Genomic DNA, 18,580 nt, shown 5'->3' with positions numbered 1-18,580 from the left:
TTGTATGGTGTTATCAGTGTGTTGTTACTAGACAGAGTTTGGATGGTGTTATCAGTGTGTTGTTACTAGGCAGTGTTTGTATGGTGTTATCAGTGTGTTACTAGACAGTGTTTCTATGGTGTTATCAGTGTGTTAGTTGACAGTGTTTGTATGGTGTTATCAGTGTGTTAGTTGACAGTGTTTGTCTGGTGTTATCAGTGTGTTAGTAGACAGTGTTTGTGTGGTGTTATCAGTGTGTTGTCAGTAGAAAGTGTTTGTATGGTGTTATCAGTGTGTTGTCAGTAGACAGTGTTTGTATGGTGTTGTCAGTGTGTTAGTAGACAGTGTTTGTATGGTGTTGTCAGTGTGTTAGTAGACAGTGTTTGTATGTTGTCATCAGTGTGTTAGTAGACAGTGTTTGTATTGTGTTATCAGTGTGTCAGTTGATAGTGGTAACTCTGCTTTGCTCTTCACCATCAGAGAGTCATCAGACTATGGAACACACAGTACATCTCTCTTTCTCTCTCTCTTTCTCTCACACACACACTCGCACGCAAATCTCAAATCTCTCCACCCGACAATAATAACAACAACAGATGTCAGGATCTGGCGTGTTACCCCACTTCCACAACATTCTCCAGCGTTCCCCTCCGCTCCGCATCACTCCTTGTTCTGTCGTGACAGGGATGACAGCGATTGATCACCTCTTCTTCCGACAATTCTGATTCGGAGCCGGGATGCAAGGGCCACTCGGAGGGAGCAGGGCGTCTTTGGCTGAAATTAGTGGGTGGCTCAATCAACCGTCTAATTTGGAGCCAGAGTGTGTGTGGTGAGGGGAGGAATAGCGGAGTAGGGGAACAGATTGTGTGTGTGTGTGTGTGTGTGTGTGTGTGTGTGTGTGTGTGTGTGTGTGTGTGTGTGTGTGTGTGTGTGTGTGTGTGTGTGTGTGTGTGTGTGTGTGTGTGTGTGTGTGTGTGTGTGTGTGTGTGTGTGTGTGTGTGTGTGTTTGGGACATGGTGAAGCGGAGGCTTCCGAGTGCTTTGGCGGATCAGTAGCTGGATCCCGTGGGACTTCCTGTTCCTGTGGGACACTGACTCTGATTACTGTCACTGACCAGAGAGAGCGTTCCCTCCCATCTTTCGTTTGCTTTCTTCTTGTCCCTCATAAGTCCAGGATGATGTGGCAATGAGGCCCCGGCCCAATGTTGTCCCCTACTCAGAAGCACCTTTCCTTCCTCTTTTCTCTTTACTCAACCTTTATTCCCCTCCCACCCTCCTCCTTCACCAGCCCCCCCTGCCTCCCATCCTCCTCCTTCACCAGCCCCCCCTGCCTCCCACCCTCCTCCTTCACCAGCCCCCCCGCCTCCCACCCTCCTCCTTCATCAGCCCCCCTGCCTCCCACCCTCCTCCTTCACCAGCCCCCCCTGCCTCCCACCCTCCTCCTTCACCAGCACCCCCTGCCTCCCACCCTCCTCCTTCACCAGCCGCCCCTGCCTCCCACCCTCCTCCTTCACCAGCTCCCCCTGCCTCCTACCCTCCTCCTTCACCCAGCCCCCCCCTGCCTCCCACCCTCCTCCTTCACCAGCCCCCCTGCCTCCCACCCTCCTCCTTCACCAGCCCCCCTGCCTCCCACCCTCCTCCTTCACCAGCCCCCCTGCCCCCCTGCCTCCCACCCTCCCACCCTCCTCCTTCACCAGCCCCCCTGCCTCCCACCCTCCTCCTTCATCAGCCCCCCTGCCTCCCACCCTCCCTCCTTCACCAGCCCCCCCCTGCCTCCCACCCTCCTCCTTCACCAGCCCCCCTGCCTCCCACCCTCCTCCTTCACCAGCCCCCCTCAGCCCCCCCTTCATCGCACCACCCAGTTTTCCCAGCTTGAACTCTGACCTCCTCAGATACTGGGTATTAGCTTCTTTATCAGTGCCACGCTCCCCATCCTCACCCCCATCCTACCCCCCTCCAACCCCAGCCTAAATTATAAAAACAGCATTAAATAACAAGAGGAGTGGACCAGAGGAGTAGAAAGGAGGGCCTTCTCGCGTTGCACGTAAACCAAGACAGGCTTTAGTTGGAAACAAATGCAGTCTAAAGGTCTTCCTAACGGTAGAGGTGCAGCAGGGTGAGGTGGCTAATTGGTTCCAGTTTCATTTGGAGGGGGAGGTTGGGGGTAGTCTGTGTGATTGGTGTGATGATGAGTGTGTACGTGTGTGTGTGTGTGTGTGTGTGTGTGTGTGTGTGTGTGTGTGTGTGAGTGTGGGGGACAGTAAGGGGCGAAGTTGGGTTGAAAAGCCTAAGAAGGGTTGGGAGGCATATAGCTTAGTCCATGGCATAGGGCTAGTCTGGGCTTCAATAGAAACCAGTGAGCATGAACAGATGTAGGCAGGTCAAGGGATGTCAGAGGGTACAGGTGAACTCTCCCTCTAGGAATTTTCATACTCTCTCTCTCTCTCTCTCTATCTATCTGATTCCAGTATGGTGGGAGCCATTAACTTCCCTGGGTAATCATTATAAAAAGATGCAGGTTATAGTTGTGGAGGATCCCATCGCTATGTCACTGTGCCCTTCTCTCTTCCTCCCTCTCCTCTCCTCAATCTCTCCCTCACTCCTATCTGTCTTCTCTGTCCTCCTATCTCCTTCTCTCCCATTCTCACTCCTCTTCGTTCAAAGATGAGGAGGAGAGGAGGAGCTGCTGTACTTGAGACAGAAGCCACAGAGATGCCCCTGTTTCTCAGCTGACACACACACACACACACAAACATTTGACATGTATTTAACCCCTGATTTTTGGCACTAAACAGTCTCCATATATATACTTCCATAGATTTTTTCAACTGGTACCGGGGGATCTACAGACAAGTCTTGTGAGGCCTGTGGGCGTCCTAGACCAAAACAACCGACATGTACGTGTTCGTGAGAGTCTCACCTTTCCACAGAGGTGTGTAGCCCTAACTGTTCAGACACTACAGACAGAAGTTGGCAGATCGGCTGTACCGACTTCAGACGAGTCACAAGACACTTGTGGGTGTTGTAGAGCAAAACGGAGAACACTATAGTGTTCGTAAGAATCTCATCTTTCAAAATAGTTTGTAGGCCAAACCATTTTGACTCTACAGACTATTTTGTGAGAAGACCGATTTTTGGAATGTCTCATGGTCTGACAAACACCAATCTATCTCTATCACCTTTCACCGACATAGGTGGCGCATCCAATGCAAAAAAAAAACAGATATCTCTAGCTTAAACTGACAGATTTTTATGGGAATGTTTTTATTATGCTAATTGGATTTCCACAGGTGCGCGGACATGGACCTTAAGGGTTTTATGACACTTATTTCCGAAGCATTTGAGAACATTTTAAATTGGTGGAATTTGGGAAAATGTATCCTTTCAGATTTTTCTTCTTTCTATGTCAGTGTCAATAAATGCTTTTCTACTAAAAGTCATTGACACATTACAATTCACTCTCAATGAAACATTATTTTAACTGGTCAGTGCCTTAATAGTTACCTTATACTATTCCTCTATACAGCATTTGTAGTATTTATTTTCTCACATTTTGGTCATATCGATTTTCAAAAAACCTTCCTTCTTCATAGTCACAAACCTTTCCGTTTTCACCTCTGAACCCGTTCTCCTCTGTCCACCCTCCTCTGAACCCGTTCTCCTCTGTCCACCGTGCAGAAAGACAAATAAACATAGACTGACTCGCTCCCTGAGTGCCCCCCTCACCGCCCCCCATAGCAGCCCCTCTATCAGAGAGCCCCTCTACTCAGGTTTCACCTCTCTGTGCTTCCTGCTGCGCCCAGTCACGCTGACACACACCCTTACACTCAACCAGTCCAATATTGAATGTGTGGGTGTGAGAAAATATGTAGGCCTACATGTCTAGGTATTTCAGGTTTGGGGTCAATCCCATGTCAATTTAGGAAGTGAATTGGAATTCAAGAGCTGAAAAACACCCTAATTGCACTTCACAATTTTTTTTATGAATCTCCTGCTGAATTACCTGAATCTAAATGCAATTGACTCTAACCCATATGTAAATGTAAAACATATAGAGTGCATTCAGATATATAAAAAAAAAAATCAATTTTAGAATAAGGCTGTAACGTAACAAAATGTGGAAAAGGTCAAGGGGTCTGAATACTTTCCGAATGCACTGTATATGTGTGTGTGTTGAACTTGATCCTGCCTCATCATGGGTGTCACCAAGCTTCCTGTTTGTATTCAACAATCTCTGTCCCGAGAGAGAAAGGAGGAGGAGGGTCAACAGATATGTAGAAAGTGAGGCAGATTTCTTCTCCATCTCTCCTCTCCCTCTATCTTACAGAAAAATAAAGACTATACAGAGGAGAATCAGAAATGCAGAAAGCATTTACCATTTCGCTCTCCCTCTTTCTCCTTCGCTCTCGCAGTCCCTCTCAGAGCACTCAGTTGTGGGTAGCAGGATTAGGGCTGTCAGCAAGGCGACAGCTGCGTACATCTGGAGCCATAGGCCCCTTACAGCTCAATCCTCACGTCATTACATACAGCTAGCTACAGCTACACATCACCTCATTACTGACAAACACACACCTTTACCCTGCTCTATCTTACATCCCCCCATCTACTGTCTAGCCCTTCCCTGGGGGAAGGATTTATGTGTGACACATGCTGTTTTTGATGATGACGTACAGATAGGTAGCTCTGGTTACGTGACTGTATATGGTGGTGGCTTGTGAGTGTGTGTGTGTGCCGTGGGCTCACTGTGAGAGATAGCCACCTGGTCTTTTCATAATCCCTCTCTAGAAGATCTAAGCAGTGATCAAGGCTTCACTCCTACATGTTACCAGGGACGACCAGAGAATGTCTGCCAAAGCTAGCCTATTCTTTCTCTCTGAATAGATTCTCAACAGTCCAAAAACAGAGTCTCTTTGGTTTCAATCTCTCCTTTTATTATTACATTTACATTTTAGTCATTTAGCAGACGCTCTTATCCAGAGCGACTTACAGTTAGTGAATACATTTTTATTTTTTATTTTTTATTTTTAATATTTTATACTGGCCCCCCGTGGGAATCGAAGCCACAACCCTGGTGTTGCAAACGCCATGCTCTATCAACTGAGCTACATCCCTGCCGGCCATTCCCTCCCCTACCCTGGACAACGCTGGGCCAATTGTGCGCCGCCCATGAGTCTCCCGATCGCGGCCGGCTGCGACAGAGCCTGGATTCGAACCAGGATCTCTAGTGGCACAGTTAGCACTGCGATGCAGTGCCTTGGACCACTGCGCCACTCAGGATTATGGAATACACTATAGTGCACAATCAAAATTCAATTGCCTACCATAATAGAACTTTCCCATCAGTTGCTGACTTATTGGTAAGAATGAATAATTATCTAACAAAATGTTTGTGACGTCCTTAAAGTTTTCATACAAAAATATTGCCCTAGAATCTATCCCACGATCATTTATTATTAAGAATGTTTCACAGACCAAATCATAAGGTGTTTCACAGTAAATCTGTGCTAAAGTGCAACGTTAAGTGTCTGTGTTTTTGTGGGTGTCTACACGAGAAAGTGTATTGTATGTCTGCATGAGAAAGTGTATTGTATGTCTGCATGAGAAAGTGTATTGTATGTCTGCATGAGAAAGTGTATTGTATGTCTGCATGAGAAATTGTGTTTATTCTCTATCATCCAGACAGATTTCTCAGCTATCTATCAGACAATGCAGGAACACATTGTAATGATGGTGTAGGAATATCTAGTACTCTGACTCAAAGCTTTGCCTCAAGGATAGGCAGACATCACAAGGCAGTGCAGAAAAACAACCAAATTGCTGAATATAGGAATATCTGAATTCTTACATCAGACACAGTTCTATCATGCAGAGAGAAGGCAAGAGACTGTTTTTTTAAGCCTGGGTGCCCAAAGAGCATGGCACCCCAACATGTTGACACCCATGGCATCTAAATGGAATATATATACTACCGGTCAAACGTTTTAGAACACCTACTCATTCAAGGGTTTTTCTTAATTTTGACTATTTTCTACATTGCAGAATAATAGTGAAGACATCAAAACTATGAAATAACACATATGGAATCATCTAGTAATCAAAAAAGTGTTAAACAAATACAAATATATATTTTTTTGATTCTTCAAAGTAGCCACCCTTTGCCTTGATGACAGCTTTGCACACTCTTGGCATTTGCTCAACCAGCTTCACCTGGAATGCTTTTCCAACAGTCTTGAAGGAGTTCCCACATATGCTGAGCACCTGTTGGCTGCTTTTCCTTCACTCTGCGGTCCAACTCATCCCAAACCATCTCAATTGGGTTGAGGTTGGGGGATTGTGGAGGCCAGGTCATCTGATGCTGCACTCCATCACTCTCCTTGGTCATATAGCCCTCACATAGCCTGGAGGTGTGTTTTGGGTCATTGTCCTGTTGAAAAACAAATGATAGTCCCACTATGTGCAAACCAGATGGGATGGCGTATCGCTGCAGAATGCTGTGGTAGCCATGCTGGTTAAGTGTGCCTTGAATTCTAAATAAATCACAGACAGTGTCACCAGCCAAGCACCCCCACACCATCACACCTCCTCCTCCATGCTTCACGGTGGGAACCACACATGCGGAGATCATCCGTTCACCTACTCTGCGTCTCACAAAGACACTGCGGTTGGAACCAATAATCTCACATTTGGACTCATCAGACCAAAGGACAGATTTCCACCGGTCAAATGTCCATTGCTTGTGTTTCTTGGCCCAAGCAAGTCTCTTCTTCTTATTGGTGTCCTTTTAGTAGTGGTTTCTTTGCAGCAATTCGACCATGAAGGCCTGATTCACGCAGTCTCCTCTGAACAGTCGATGTTGAGATGTGTCTGTTACTTGAACTCTGAAGCATTTATTTGGGCTGCAATCTGAGGTGCAGTTAACTCTAATGAATTTATCCTCTGCAGCAGAGGGAACTCTGGTTCTTACTTTCCTGTGGCGGTCCTCATGAGAGCCAGTTTCATCATAGCGCTTGATGGTTTTCCGACTGCACTTGAAGAAACTTTCAAAGTTCTTGAAATGTTCCGGATTGACTGACCTTCATGTCTTAAAGTAATGATGGACTATCGTTTCTCTTTGCTTATTTGAGCTGTTCTTACCATAATGTGGACTTGATCTTTTACCAAATAGGGCTATCTTCTGTATACTACCCCTACCTTGTCACAACACAACTGATTGGCTCAAACGCATTAAGAAGGAAAGAAATTCCACACATTAACTTTTAACAAGGCACACCTGTTAATTGAAATGCATTCCAGGTGACTACCCCATGAAGCTGGTTGAGCGAATGCCAAGAGTGTGCAAAACTGTCATCAAGGCAGTGGTGGCTATTTGAAGAATCTCAAATATAAAATATATTTTGATTTGTTAACACTTTTTTGGTTACTACACGATTCCATATTTGCTATTTCGTAGTTTTGATGGCTTCACTATTATTCTATAATGTAGAAAATAGTAAAAATAAAGAAAAACCCTGGAATGAATGAGTAGGTGTGTCTAAACTTTTGACTGGTACTGTATCTATCTTCATCCTCACTCTCGTCAAGTTTGATTTCTGATCTTTAAGTACCATTTTAAGATTCTTTGGAGAACATGTAACAATGATGTAACAATCATTCCAGGAGTTGAAGATTGATAAGTGCAATTATGAAAAGTATCTAGAAGGCTTGTATTCAGGAGAGGAAGGTTTGTACATACAATCTTTGGTTTGTACTTGGCGCCATTCTTCCTGTTTTGCGACTGCACTTGAAGAAACTTTCAAAGTTCTTAAAATGTTCCGTATTGACTGACCTTCATGTCTTAAAGTAATGATGGACTGTCGTTTCTCTTTGCTTATTTGAGCTGTTCTTACCATAATATGGACTTGGTCTTTTACCAAATAGGGCTATCTTCTGTATACTACCCCTACCTTGTCACAGCACAACTGATTGGCTCAAACGCATTAAGAAGGAAAGAAATTCCACAAATTAACTCCATGTACTGCATATTCATGTACTGTATATCCATGTAATGCATGTATAATATGTGTGTGTGTTTCCATGGCATGTAACCTAGCGGTTAAGAGCATTGGGCCAGTAACCGAAAGGTCGCTGGTTCGAATCCCCGAGCCGACTAGGTGACCAAATCTGCCGTTGAGCAAGGCACTTAACCCTAGTTGCTCTGGATAAGAGTGTCTGCTAAATGGCTAAATGTCAACAGTTTGGACACACCTACTCATTCCAGGGTTTTTCTTTTTTTTTTTTTGTAATGAGAAAAGACTGTCTATATTGGTCAGACAAACATAATACATGTTTATGGTACTTACAACATGTCAGAATGTCATGAGAATCACCACTGTAACCATGAAAAATATATGCACTCACTAACTGTAAGTCGCTCTGAATAAGAGCGTCTGCTAAATGACTAAAATGTAAAATGTAATGAACAACTTGCAAGTGGACACAAAATAAATTATCAATTAGCGCCATCTGGTGAACATCCTTCATAAAACACTCACACAATCGAAAGACTCCATCTCCCATGATTCCCCCATTTCTACTTAGAACGTAAAGGTCACGTCATTGTGATCGATGAGGTAACTACAAAAATGGCCGCGCTTGGTGCAGCGCGGTGCCTATTTAGGAGCTATTCTTGGGTCAAAAATGTCGATCAAAACACACGAATACTTGTCAGATGTAGCAGAAGGATGCTGTGCAGTGCACCGTCTGACAACAGTAAGTCGTTTATTTACAATTTGTCGCCACACTGAGAAACGGGAGCTCTACCACTGACCTTGTAGCATGTGCAGCTATTGTTATCTAGCTGCCTATGCGAAAATGTAGCTAGCGTTCACTTTTCAGCATCTGAATCACTTGAATGGTACTAGTAGCTAGCTGTTATCCTTGAAGCTATTTACACACGTTGACAATAACGTACATTTATGCCGCGTTCAAAACTACGATTTCCAAGTCGGGAACTCTGGCCTCTTTCTAGAGGTCCGACTTCCCCACCCGAAGATCACTGACGTCATGATTTGACCTCGTTTTTTTACGAGTTCCCAGTGGTCTTGAAGGTCCCATTAGCATTTCTTAGCATAAAGTACTGGTGGTTTCAAGACAACTGGGAACTCAGAAAAAAACGAGGTCAAATCATGACGTCAGTCATCTTTGGGTCGGGAAGTCGGAATTTTTGAAAGATGCCAGATTTTTCCGACTTGGAAATCCTAGTTGGATGACCGTTCAAAACGATTTTCCCAGTCAGAGCTCGTTTTTTCCCGAAGTTCCCAGTTGTTTTGAATGTGACAGCAATCGGACTTGGAACGTCACAGACATTGTATCTGGCTACCATGGCCCTAACTAGCTAACTTAAAGGAAACATCCACCCAGAACTACTAATTCCTATGTTAGAACTATTTTATGCGAACAAATGTTTCATTTTGTCATTATAATAAGGTTGGTAGCAACGTGACAATCTTTGTGGAAATCTGTTACAGCTCAAGTTGACTACACAACCCACAATGCAACGCTCTCTCCATCGGCTCTAGCCAGCCAGCAAGCAAACGTAAAGTCAACAAAAAAAGAAACGTCCCTTTTTTAGGACCTTGTCTTTCAAAGATAATTCGTAGAGATCTAAATAACTTCACAGATCTTCATTGTAAAGGGTTTAAACACTGTTTCCCATGCTTGTTCAATGAACCATAAACAATTAATGAACATGCACCTGTGGAACGGTCATTAAGACACTAACAGCTTACAGACGGTAGGCAATTAAGGTCACAGTTATGAAAACTTAGGACACTAAAGAGGCCTTTCTACTGACTGAAAAACACCAAAAGAAAGATGCCCAGGGTCCCTGCTCATCTGCGTGAACGTGCCTTAGGCATGCTGCAAGGAGGCATGAGGACTGCAGATGTGGCCAGGGCAATACATTGAAATGTCCGTACTGTGAGACCCGTAAGACAGCGCTACAGGGAGACAGGACGGACAGCTGATCGTCCTCGCAGTGGCAGACCACGTGTAACAACACCTGCACAGGATCGGTACATCCGAACATCACACCTGCGGGACAGGTACAGGATGGCAACAATAACTGCCCGAGTTACACCAGGAACGCACAATCCCTCCATCAGTGCTCTGACTGTCCGCAATAGGCTGAGAGAGGCTGGACTGAGGGCTTGTAGGCCTGTTGTAAGGCAGGTCCTCACCAGACATCACCGGCAACAACGTCACCTATGGGCACAAATCCACCGTCGCTGGACCAGACAGGACTGGCAAAAAGTGCTCTTCACTGACGAGTTGCAGTTTTGTCTCACCAGGGGTGATGGTCGGATTCGCGTTTATCGTTGAAGGAATGAGCGTTACACCAAGGCCTGTACTCTGAAGCGGAATCGATTTGGAGGTGGAGGGTCCGTCATGGTCTGGGGCGGTGTGTCACAGCATCATCGGACTGAGCTTGTTGTCATTGCAGGCAATCTCAACGCTGTGCGTAACAGGGAAGACATTTTCCTCCCTCATGTGGTACCCTTCCTGCAGGCTCATCCTGACATGACCCTCCAGCATGACAATGCCACCAGCCATACTGCTCGTTCTGAGCATGATTTCCTGCAAAACAGGAATGTCAGTGATCTGCCATGGCCAGCGAAGAGCCCGGATCTCAATCCCATTGAGCACGTCTAGGACCTGTTGGATCGGAGGGTGAGGGCTAGGGCCATTCCCCCCCCAGAAATGTCCAGGAACTTGCAGGTGCCTTGGTGGAAGAGTGGGGTAACATCTCACAGCAAGAACTGGCAAATCTGGTGCAGTCCATGAGGAGGAGATGCACTGCAGTACCTAATGCAGCTGGTGGCCACACCAGATACTGACTGTTACTTTTGATTTTGACCCCCCCCCCCTTTGTTCAGGGACACATTATTCAATTTCTGTTAGTCATATGTCTGTGGAACTTGTTCAGTTCATGTCTGTTGTTGAATCTTGTTATGTTCATACAAATATTTAAAGTTTTCTGAAAATAAACGCAGTTGACCATGAGAGGACGTCTCTTTTTTTGCTGAGTTTAGTTACACACAATAATACCAAAATCAATATCAGCATGTGGAGTAGCTAGTTACCTGTAAAATCACCTGAACAAACTGCACTATCAATTTAGGAGTCTACAATCTCGCCATGTTCAACCTTCAGATCGATGTGCCTCGCAGAGTGGAGTCTGACATTCGCAACGGCAACATGCAATGCACCCCGGACTGAAGAGGCAGACAAATATGAGAAATGTGGTGGACCCTCTGTTAAATTACACATTTCTCGAGGTAGGAATATCGCAACAATATGATCAATGGCTCATTGGAGAGGAGACAACCTCCCGCGTTATGACATCGGCCAGTATTGAAATCTGACCAATGATATACGTTTTTGCGATCTAAAAGTCATTTTCCTATTAACTTCCAGTGTAGTGAGAGCGGCTTTATCGCAATGCTACATCATAATGGACGGATTTCTGGACATAACCTGGCGGTGGGTCTGGGGGTCCTCCCTCAGGATTGTTTTGGGCATCTAAAGCTCATTTCTACTAGGGCTGTCCCCGAAAAAAAATAAAAAATAATCTTGGTCGACCAAGAGTAGTTTTTTCTTTCCACCAATCGATTGGTTGAAATTTTAAAACGTGTATTTTTCAACACTATGTGTTTTAATAAATGCAACTAAGCTATATATACTGAACTTGTCTGATGCTTTAAGCAGGCGGTTTGATTAACTAATTAAGACACACAAATGTCTCGAGGGAGCCAGAGATCAAGATAGAGTAGGGCGGCAGATGTTGGGGGCGTAGTATGAGGGATCGGAGGGTGAAGGAAGCGAGATGGTGGTTGGAAGAGCGCGCTTGTTTGAAATGGTAAAGTGTTGCGGTAGGATAAAGAGGAGTCTGTGACAGTAGTAATGACGTTTTGGGAAATAGTGGACCCTTGCCTTTTGGCTGATCCATTTGTGGTTTCAGGGTGGGTGAAAGCAGAGTTGGGTGCTTTGGAATCCGTTAGGGTAACCAGAAGTGGTCTAGTGATAATTGTTTGTTTCTGCTGGGCAGAGGGAGCAGGCACTCTGCATTCAAGAAAAGGGCGCCATTGAAAGAAGTGATTACTGGGGTAGCGGTAAATGTAAAAGTTGACCAACTGAAGGGGAAGATTCCCGGTGTTTGTGGTGCTTGTCATTTGGTGCGATGCAGACAGGTGGCGTGAGTGGTGAAATAGAAGCGTCGTTGTCTGTTCTTTGAGTTTTGTTGAGTCTTTGCCCGACAAAGTGATGTTAGGATATATAAGTTATCCTGTACGAGCTTTTGTGCCGAATACATTACGTTGTTACAGGTGTCAAGCTTATGGGCATGTGGCAGCAGTGTGTAGGAGGGAGGTTCCTAGGTATGAGAAGTGTGCAGAAGGGCATGAGACAAAGGAATTTGTGGAAAGTAATGGTATGTGTTAATTGTAGGGGTGCCCATGGGGCTGGGGATCAGAAATGTCCCGTGCGAGAGAGGCAGGTTGAGGTTTCCAGGGTTAAAGTAGTGCAGAAGTTGTCATATATGTTGAGGCAGTGAAGAAAGTAGAGGAAGATGGGTCAAAGGGGAGGGATCCTGAGAGGAGTGGTGTGAGTAGTAGATCTGTACCAGTACAGAGGGATAAACCAACAAGTGATATACTGTATGTTTCAGTAAGATTGGATTTTTAGCATTTATAGCAATGGTTATCAACTGTACTGCAGGGATGGAACATAAGTCGCAGAAAATTGAGGTTGTGGTGGCAGCTGCAGAGAGGTATTTGGGTTTGCGAGACTTGACGTCAGAAGAGTTACAGGGTGTGTTAAGTGGTGGTGTCCCATCCTTTCAGGCTGTTGGTCTGAAGTAGGACTACATTTTATTTAATTAGTGGAGTAGGGTGGTGTTTACTTTTTTTGTGAGTATAGTGTTAGATGGTAGGGTATTTTTTATTTATTTTTTTCAAGCAAAGTACAAGGGAGTTGTACTCCAGTCTAGTAGGTGGCGGTAATGCAACATTTATTGGATGCCAACTGCCGTTAAACCTCATCGAAGAAGAAGAAGAGCTCAAGATAGCCGAACCAGAAGAAGAAAACCTGTTCCCGACCCTCCTACTGCTGCTGGCCTTGGCAGATTCTGCCATTATGCTCCTGAAGTTGCCTGTAATAGGCTACACCTTTTCCTTTTGGAGTGCCAATTTATCCTACCATTTCTAATGATCTGCATGCCAGTTAGGATTTTCATATGCACATTTTTGTAGAACAGTTTCATTTAAAGTATAATAGTCTTTGTATCTCAAAGTCATTGTCTGTGGTTAATCTACATTCTATCTAAATGAAAATTATATAAAAGTAACATATTGCCTACAATGTAAAAATAGACTACATAAAGCCAACACATAAAAACATTGCTCAACTTGAACTTGAAATATTGTATCAACTGGGTCGCTCAAAATTCACTCTAGCAAACTTGAAACATTGTATAAAATGTGTCAGTCCCGAGGCCAGTGACCTCAGGACTGACACGGCTGTAGGCTATTTGTGCAAGGGTTAAGAAGTAATCAGGCATTCTATGACGTTTCCACTGGATCAGAGCGTTATATTTAGCCTTTAATGTCGAGTGGTTAATGAAAGGGAGAGAGCTGGAAATATTGTTAAAATACTTTTGAGGAACTATTGTCACTCTCATTTGATTCTAAAAACAGGTTTAGTTTACTTGCTGTTTGAGGTGAAGAAAAATTACCTTGAAGTTCCACAGGTCATTAGTGGTGGTGAGTTAAGACAATCAGAAATACTATCAAACATCCCCAAATGGGCACATTTGTAGGCCTACATTTGCGCGCTGGCCATGTAGACTAGTCCTACGTCTATATGCATAATCAGGTCCGCGTCCTTACTCAACATTGACAGGAGCTTTTCAAACAAAAGACGATTAATAAATTAACAAAATTCATAAATGGAATGAAATAAACAAAAATTGTTTTCTCACAAGTGTAGCATGTCCACTCCGACAATTAGAAATGTAAATGACTTATTATAATAATAATTAATAATAATAATAATAAAAATAATAATAATACAAATAATAATAATACAGGGCCTACAATTAACACCTGCCATATGCGGGTAGATTTTGGCATTGCCGGGTAAGATGTACATTTCACCAGCCACGTTGAAGGGTGGTCAGGGCTCCACAGTGCGAGCATTTGGAAATAAAAAGACAAGTATGATCACATTTATAGCAAAGTAAATGCAGCGGTAGCTGTTTTCAAAGTATTTCTGCCATTTTTTTGTTTCATAGCTGGTAAATTAATCGCACAAAGTCAAAGCACTACAAATCCTATAGCCTATCCCACCTCGAGTTGCAACACTGCCTGGCTAGAGCCTGTGCGCACGTGAAGAGCTGAGTGAAAGATTCATTTTTAGATTGGCAGTGCACAGGTTGGTCTAATTTACTTGAAACGAAAGTCTACTGAAGTGAGACTTTGTCCTTGTGTTCCTTGGCTAATTACATTGTTTTGTTTACAAGCTAGGTTGTTTTTCAATGTTTCAGTTTCAACTTCTAGGGAAGAGAAGACAACGCAGCTATTAGTCACTCAATCTCACAGGTTCTTGAGTCGCGTTACCACGGTAACTTCCCGCCCTTAAAGGGGCAGGTGAACATTTCTGTCTCTTTTGTGATATTTTGGTTAAAAGGCTCAGGTCACCAAAAATCTGAAATTAAACAATATACCACATTATGTCTTACTAGTAATACATGTATTGGTTTAGAAACAAGTCCCATGTAGCTCAGTTGGTAGAGCATGGTGCTTGCAACACCAGGGTACGAAAAAAGTATGAAAATGTATGCACTCACTATGCAGAGATCATCCATTCACCTACTCTGGGTCTCACAAAGACACGGCGGTTGGAACCAAAAATCTCAAATTTGGACTCATCAGACCAAAGGACAGATTTCCACCGGTCTAATGTCCATTGTTCGGGTTTCTTGGCCCAAGCAAGTCTCTTCTTCTTATTGGTGTCCTTTAGTAGTGGTTTCTTTGCAGCAATTCGACCATGAAGGCCTGATTCACGCAGTCTCCTCTGAACAGTTGATGTTGAGATGTGTCTGTTACTTGAACTCTGAAGCATTTATTTGGGCTGCAATCTGAGGTGCAGTTAACTCTAATGAATTTATCCTCTGCAGCAGAGGGAACTCTGGTTCTTCCTTTCCTGTGGCGGTCCTCATGAGAGCCAGTTTCATCATAGCGCTTGATGGTTTTCCGACTGCACTTGAAGAAACTTTCAAAGTTCTTGAAATTTTCCGGATTGACTGACCTTCATGTCTTAAAGTAATGATGGACTATCATTTCTCTTTGCTTATTTGAGCTGTTCTTACCATAATGTGAACTTGGTCTTTTACCAAATAGGGCTATCTTCTGTATACTACCCCTACCTTGTCACAACACAACTGATTGGCTCAAACGCATTAAGAAGGAAAGAAATTCCACAAATTAACTTTTAACAAGGCACACCTGTTAATTGAAATGCATTCCAGGTGATTACCCCATGAAGCTGGTTGAGAGAATGCCAAGTGTGCAAAACTGTCATCAAGGCAAAGGGTGGCTATTTGAAGAATCTCAAATATAAAATATATTTTGATTTGTTAACTTTTTTGGTTACTACATGATTCCATATTTGCTATTTCATAGTTTTGATGGCTTCACTATTATTCTATAATGTAGAAAATAGTAAAAATAAAGAAAAACCCTGGAATGAATGAGTAGGTGTGTCTAAACTTTTGACTGATACTGTATCTATCTTCATCCTCACTCTCGTCAAGTTTGATTTCTGATCTTTAAGTACCAAGTCCATTTTAAGATTCTTTGGAGAACATGTAACAATGATGTAACAATCATTCCAGGAGTTGAAGATAAGTGCAATTATGAAAAGTATCTAGAAGGCTTGTATTCAGGAGAGGAAGGTTTGTACATACAATCTTTGGTTTGTACTTGGCGCCATTCTTCCTGTTTTGCGACATCAGTGAGATCACTTCCTGTGTCAATATGCGCAGTGTGACTAACTCTGATGCAGGGCGTACTTGCAGATCTGAGACCAGAGCTAGCTTAATCCATCTCTGAAGTCATTCATTTGTTTCTAGGTTCTCCAGATGCCAATGTGAAGCCCCAGTTTATGGATGCAGAGGTGCAGGACATCCTAACCCGAATCACAGGCTTGGACCTGGAGAAGGTGTTCAGACCCATCAAACAGGAGCTGAAGCCGCCCACGTACAAACTTATGACCGATGCACAGCTGAAGGCGGTATGGACACACACACACACAGCAGGGCAGATAGTTTGTCTGTCATGCAGAGTAGGGAATGGGTCTACAACATCTGCTGCAACATTCTGAACATTTCAGTTGGCAGATTATGTCTCTGTACAGCTAGTGTCAGTCTTGTTAATGTGTCAGTGTTTGTGTTGTAGGCGACCCAGAGTGCCAGGGAGCAGGCCCAGAGGCTGCTGAAGATGCCTCCAGTGCTGCCGGAGAGGAAGCCCATCAACGATGTCCTGTCTGAGGACAAGATCCTGGAGGGCATGGACACAGCCAAATACGTCTTCACTGACATCACCTTCAACATACCGCACAGGGTAGGAGAGAGAGGAAGAGAGTGTGTTTGTTTGTGTCCACCAACGTTACATTCAACATACAGTACACCACAGGCAAAGTGTGTAATGGTTTGTGTCCATCAACATCAATATTGGTTATCATTTACAATTAGTGCTCTTTTTTGTCTTCTCACTCAAATTTTGTTCTCTCTTCCATGGTTGTCTCCTGGTGTTTCCAGGAGCGGTTCATAGTGATCCGGGAACCCACTGGGACACTGAGGAAGGCATCGTGGGAGGAGAGAGACAGGATCCTGCAGGTCTACTTCCCTAAAGGGGGCCGCAGGCTCACAGCACCCCCTGTCTTCAAGGAGGAGAACCTGAAGGTGGTGTTTGGCCAGGATCGTCATGAGGATGTGTTGGATCTGTGCCAGGTCCAGTTTGAACCTGACTCCTCAGAATACATCAGGGTAAAAGCACTGCCTTCACACTCAACAGGCTGTCCAGATGTATTGTTCAGTTATTATTACCCATTAGCAGTTAGTAAAACCCTCTTCCTATTGGCTGTGCTCTGTTGTCCAGGTGCATGCAGCCACCTATGAGAATCTAGAGAAGATGGGGAAGTATGGTCTGCTGCGCTCCACCAGACATTTTGGTGGCCTGGTCTGGTACCTGGTCAATGCCAGGAGGGTGGACGGACTCATCATAGACATGCTGCAGAAAGACCTGTGAGTGTCCGTGTATGTTAGAGCAGTGGCTCCCAACCTTTTTCGGTTACTGTACCACCTACTGAATTTTGCTCTGCCCGGAGTACCCCTGAAGTACCCCCTCATGTGCATTTTACTTGTTAGACTATGGTCTCATTAATCTTCTCAAGTACCCCCAGGGGTCCTAGTACCCCTGGTTGGGAACCACTGTGTTAGAGGCTTGTTTTTCTCCAACTTTATTGAAACTGACACCCCATGCCATCTGTTTATGACTCCAAATGCCATATTATAACAGTGTTTTGTAGGCATTGTGACAACAAGTAATGATTTAACACCATAACTGTCATTGTTAGCCCAGAGTATCCACACTAACACTGGCTTTATTGTTCTGGTTGTTCTAGGTTGCAGGATGCAGTGAGTCTGGTGGGTCTGTTCAACAAGGTCCATCCACACAGTGAGATAGCCCAGGAGGCCTCCAGCCAACAGGCCTCTGGACTGGACCTGCTCAAGGTGGGGCCCAATCAGCAGACACTAGTGCATCTCAGGACCTGATTGATAGGTTGATGCACCAGTCACCATATTGGTAGCCATGATACCCAGTAAACCCTTTGTTTAACCTCTGTGTGTCTGTTCCCCACCAGATTTACGCCAAGCGGGAATCCCAGAGGGCAGGATACATAGAGCTGGCCCTGCAGGCCTACGAACAGACCTCTGCAGAGAGCGCCGTCTGACCGTCCCATGCATCACCATACCTAACCACTGGAGAGCTCTGTCACATCACAGCAGAGCTCAGTCTGACCGTCCCATACACCTCACACCCACAACAACAAACCAATGGAGCTGTGACATTATCCCCAATGGCCTGCCTATCCATGACCCAAACTTTCATCAACTGGACAATTACAGTAAACAAAGAGAATAACTTTGTCCTTCAACTATGGAGCTCATATGAACCACTTGCAAGCCAAGTGTCCATTGGAATGAATGGCATCAAAATGTGCACATAATTGGGGTGCACCAAGCTTCAGTCTATCATTTGGTGGAAGGGCACACGACGCAGTGCAGATATTCACTTCTGCATTTCAACCTTGTCATTTGTCCATAACCTTAATCATACTGTATCTCAACATTGGAACTGACTGTAAGCTTTTTAATGATCATGATTTATGTACATACAAAATAAAAATGTGTTTATATACTTTCTCTCTCATTTATTGAATCTGAATTATTCCTATGGCCTGATTCAGACAAACACTTGTCATCTTTACTGAGTTGATAACATTTC

General features: G+C 44.3%; 1 protein-coding gene across 2 annotated transcripts; it reads left to right on the top strand.

The window, feature by feature from the left end:
• Positions 1-8,582: 8,582 nt before the first annotated feature.
• LOC121566899 (28S ribosomal protein S22, mitochondrial) lies at positions 8,583-18,493 on the top strand. Of its 2 annotated transcripts, none has more exons than XM_041876810.2 (7): positions 8,583-8,726; positions 16,144-16,304; positions 16,469-16,633; positions 16,831-17,058; positions 17,171-17,316; positions 17,697-17,805; positions 17,937-18,493. In XM_041876810.2, the coding sequence occupies exons 1-7, from the start codon at positions 8,600-8,602 to the stop codon at positions 18,024-18,026; spliced, it is 1,026 nt and encodes a 341-aa protein (XP_041732744.2). In that variant the 5' UTR covers positions 8,583-8,599; the 3' UTR covers positions 18,027-18,493. The 2 variants fall into 2 exon arrangements, with proteins under 2 accessions (XP_041732744.2, XP_041732742.2); XM_041876808.2 differs by having other exon boundaries at positions 16,126-16,304.
• Positions 18,494-18,580: the final 87 nt, after the last annotated feature.

Source organism: Coregonus clupeaformis, chromosome 5 (genome assembly GCF_020615455.1).
Source record: "Coregonus clupeaformis isolate EN_2021a chromosome 5, ASM2061545v1, whole genome shotgun sequence".
NCBI classification, from domain to species: domain Eukaryota; kingdom Metazoa; phylum Chordata; class Actinopteri; order Salmoniformes; family Salmonidae; genus Coregonus; species Coregonus clupeaformis.
The sequence above is the reverse complement of the archived record's forward strand: the minus strand, read 5'-3'. Positions and strand labels throughout refer to the sequence as shown.

Coding starts and splice junctions, on each gene's coding strand:
- LOC121566899 (XM_041876808.2), top strand. CDS start 8,600: ATGGCCGCGCTTGGTGCAGCGCGGTGCCTATTTAGGAGCTATTCTTGG. Junction 16,634..16,830: donor CCTTCAACATACCGCACAGG/GTAGGAGAGAGA, acceptor TGGTGTTTCCAG/GAGCGGTTCATAGTGATCCG. Junction 17,059..17,170: donor ACTCCTCAGAATACATCAGG/GTAAAAGCACTG, acceptor TCTGTTGTCCAG/GTGCATGCAGCCACCTATGA.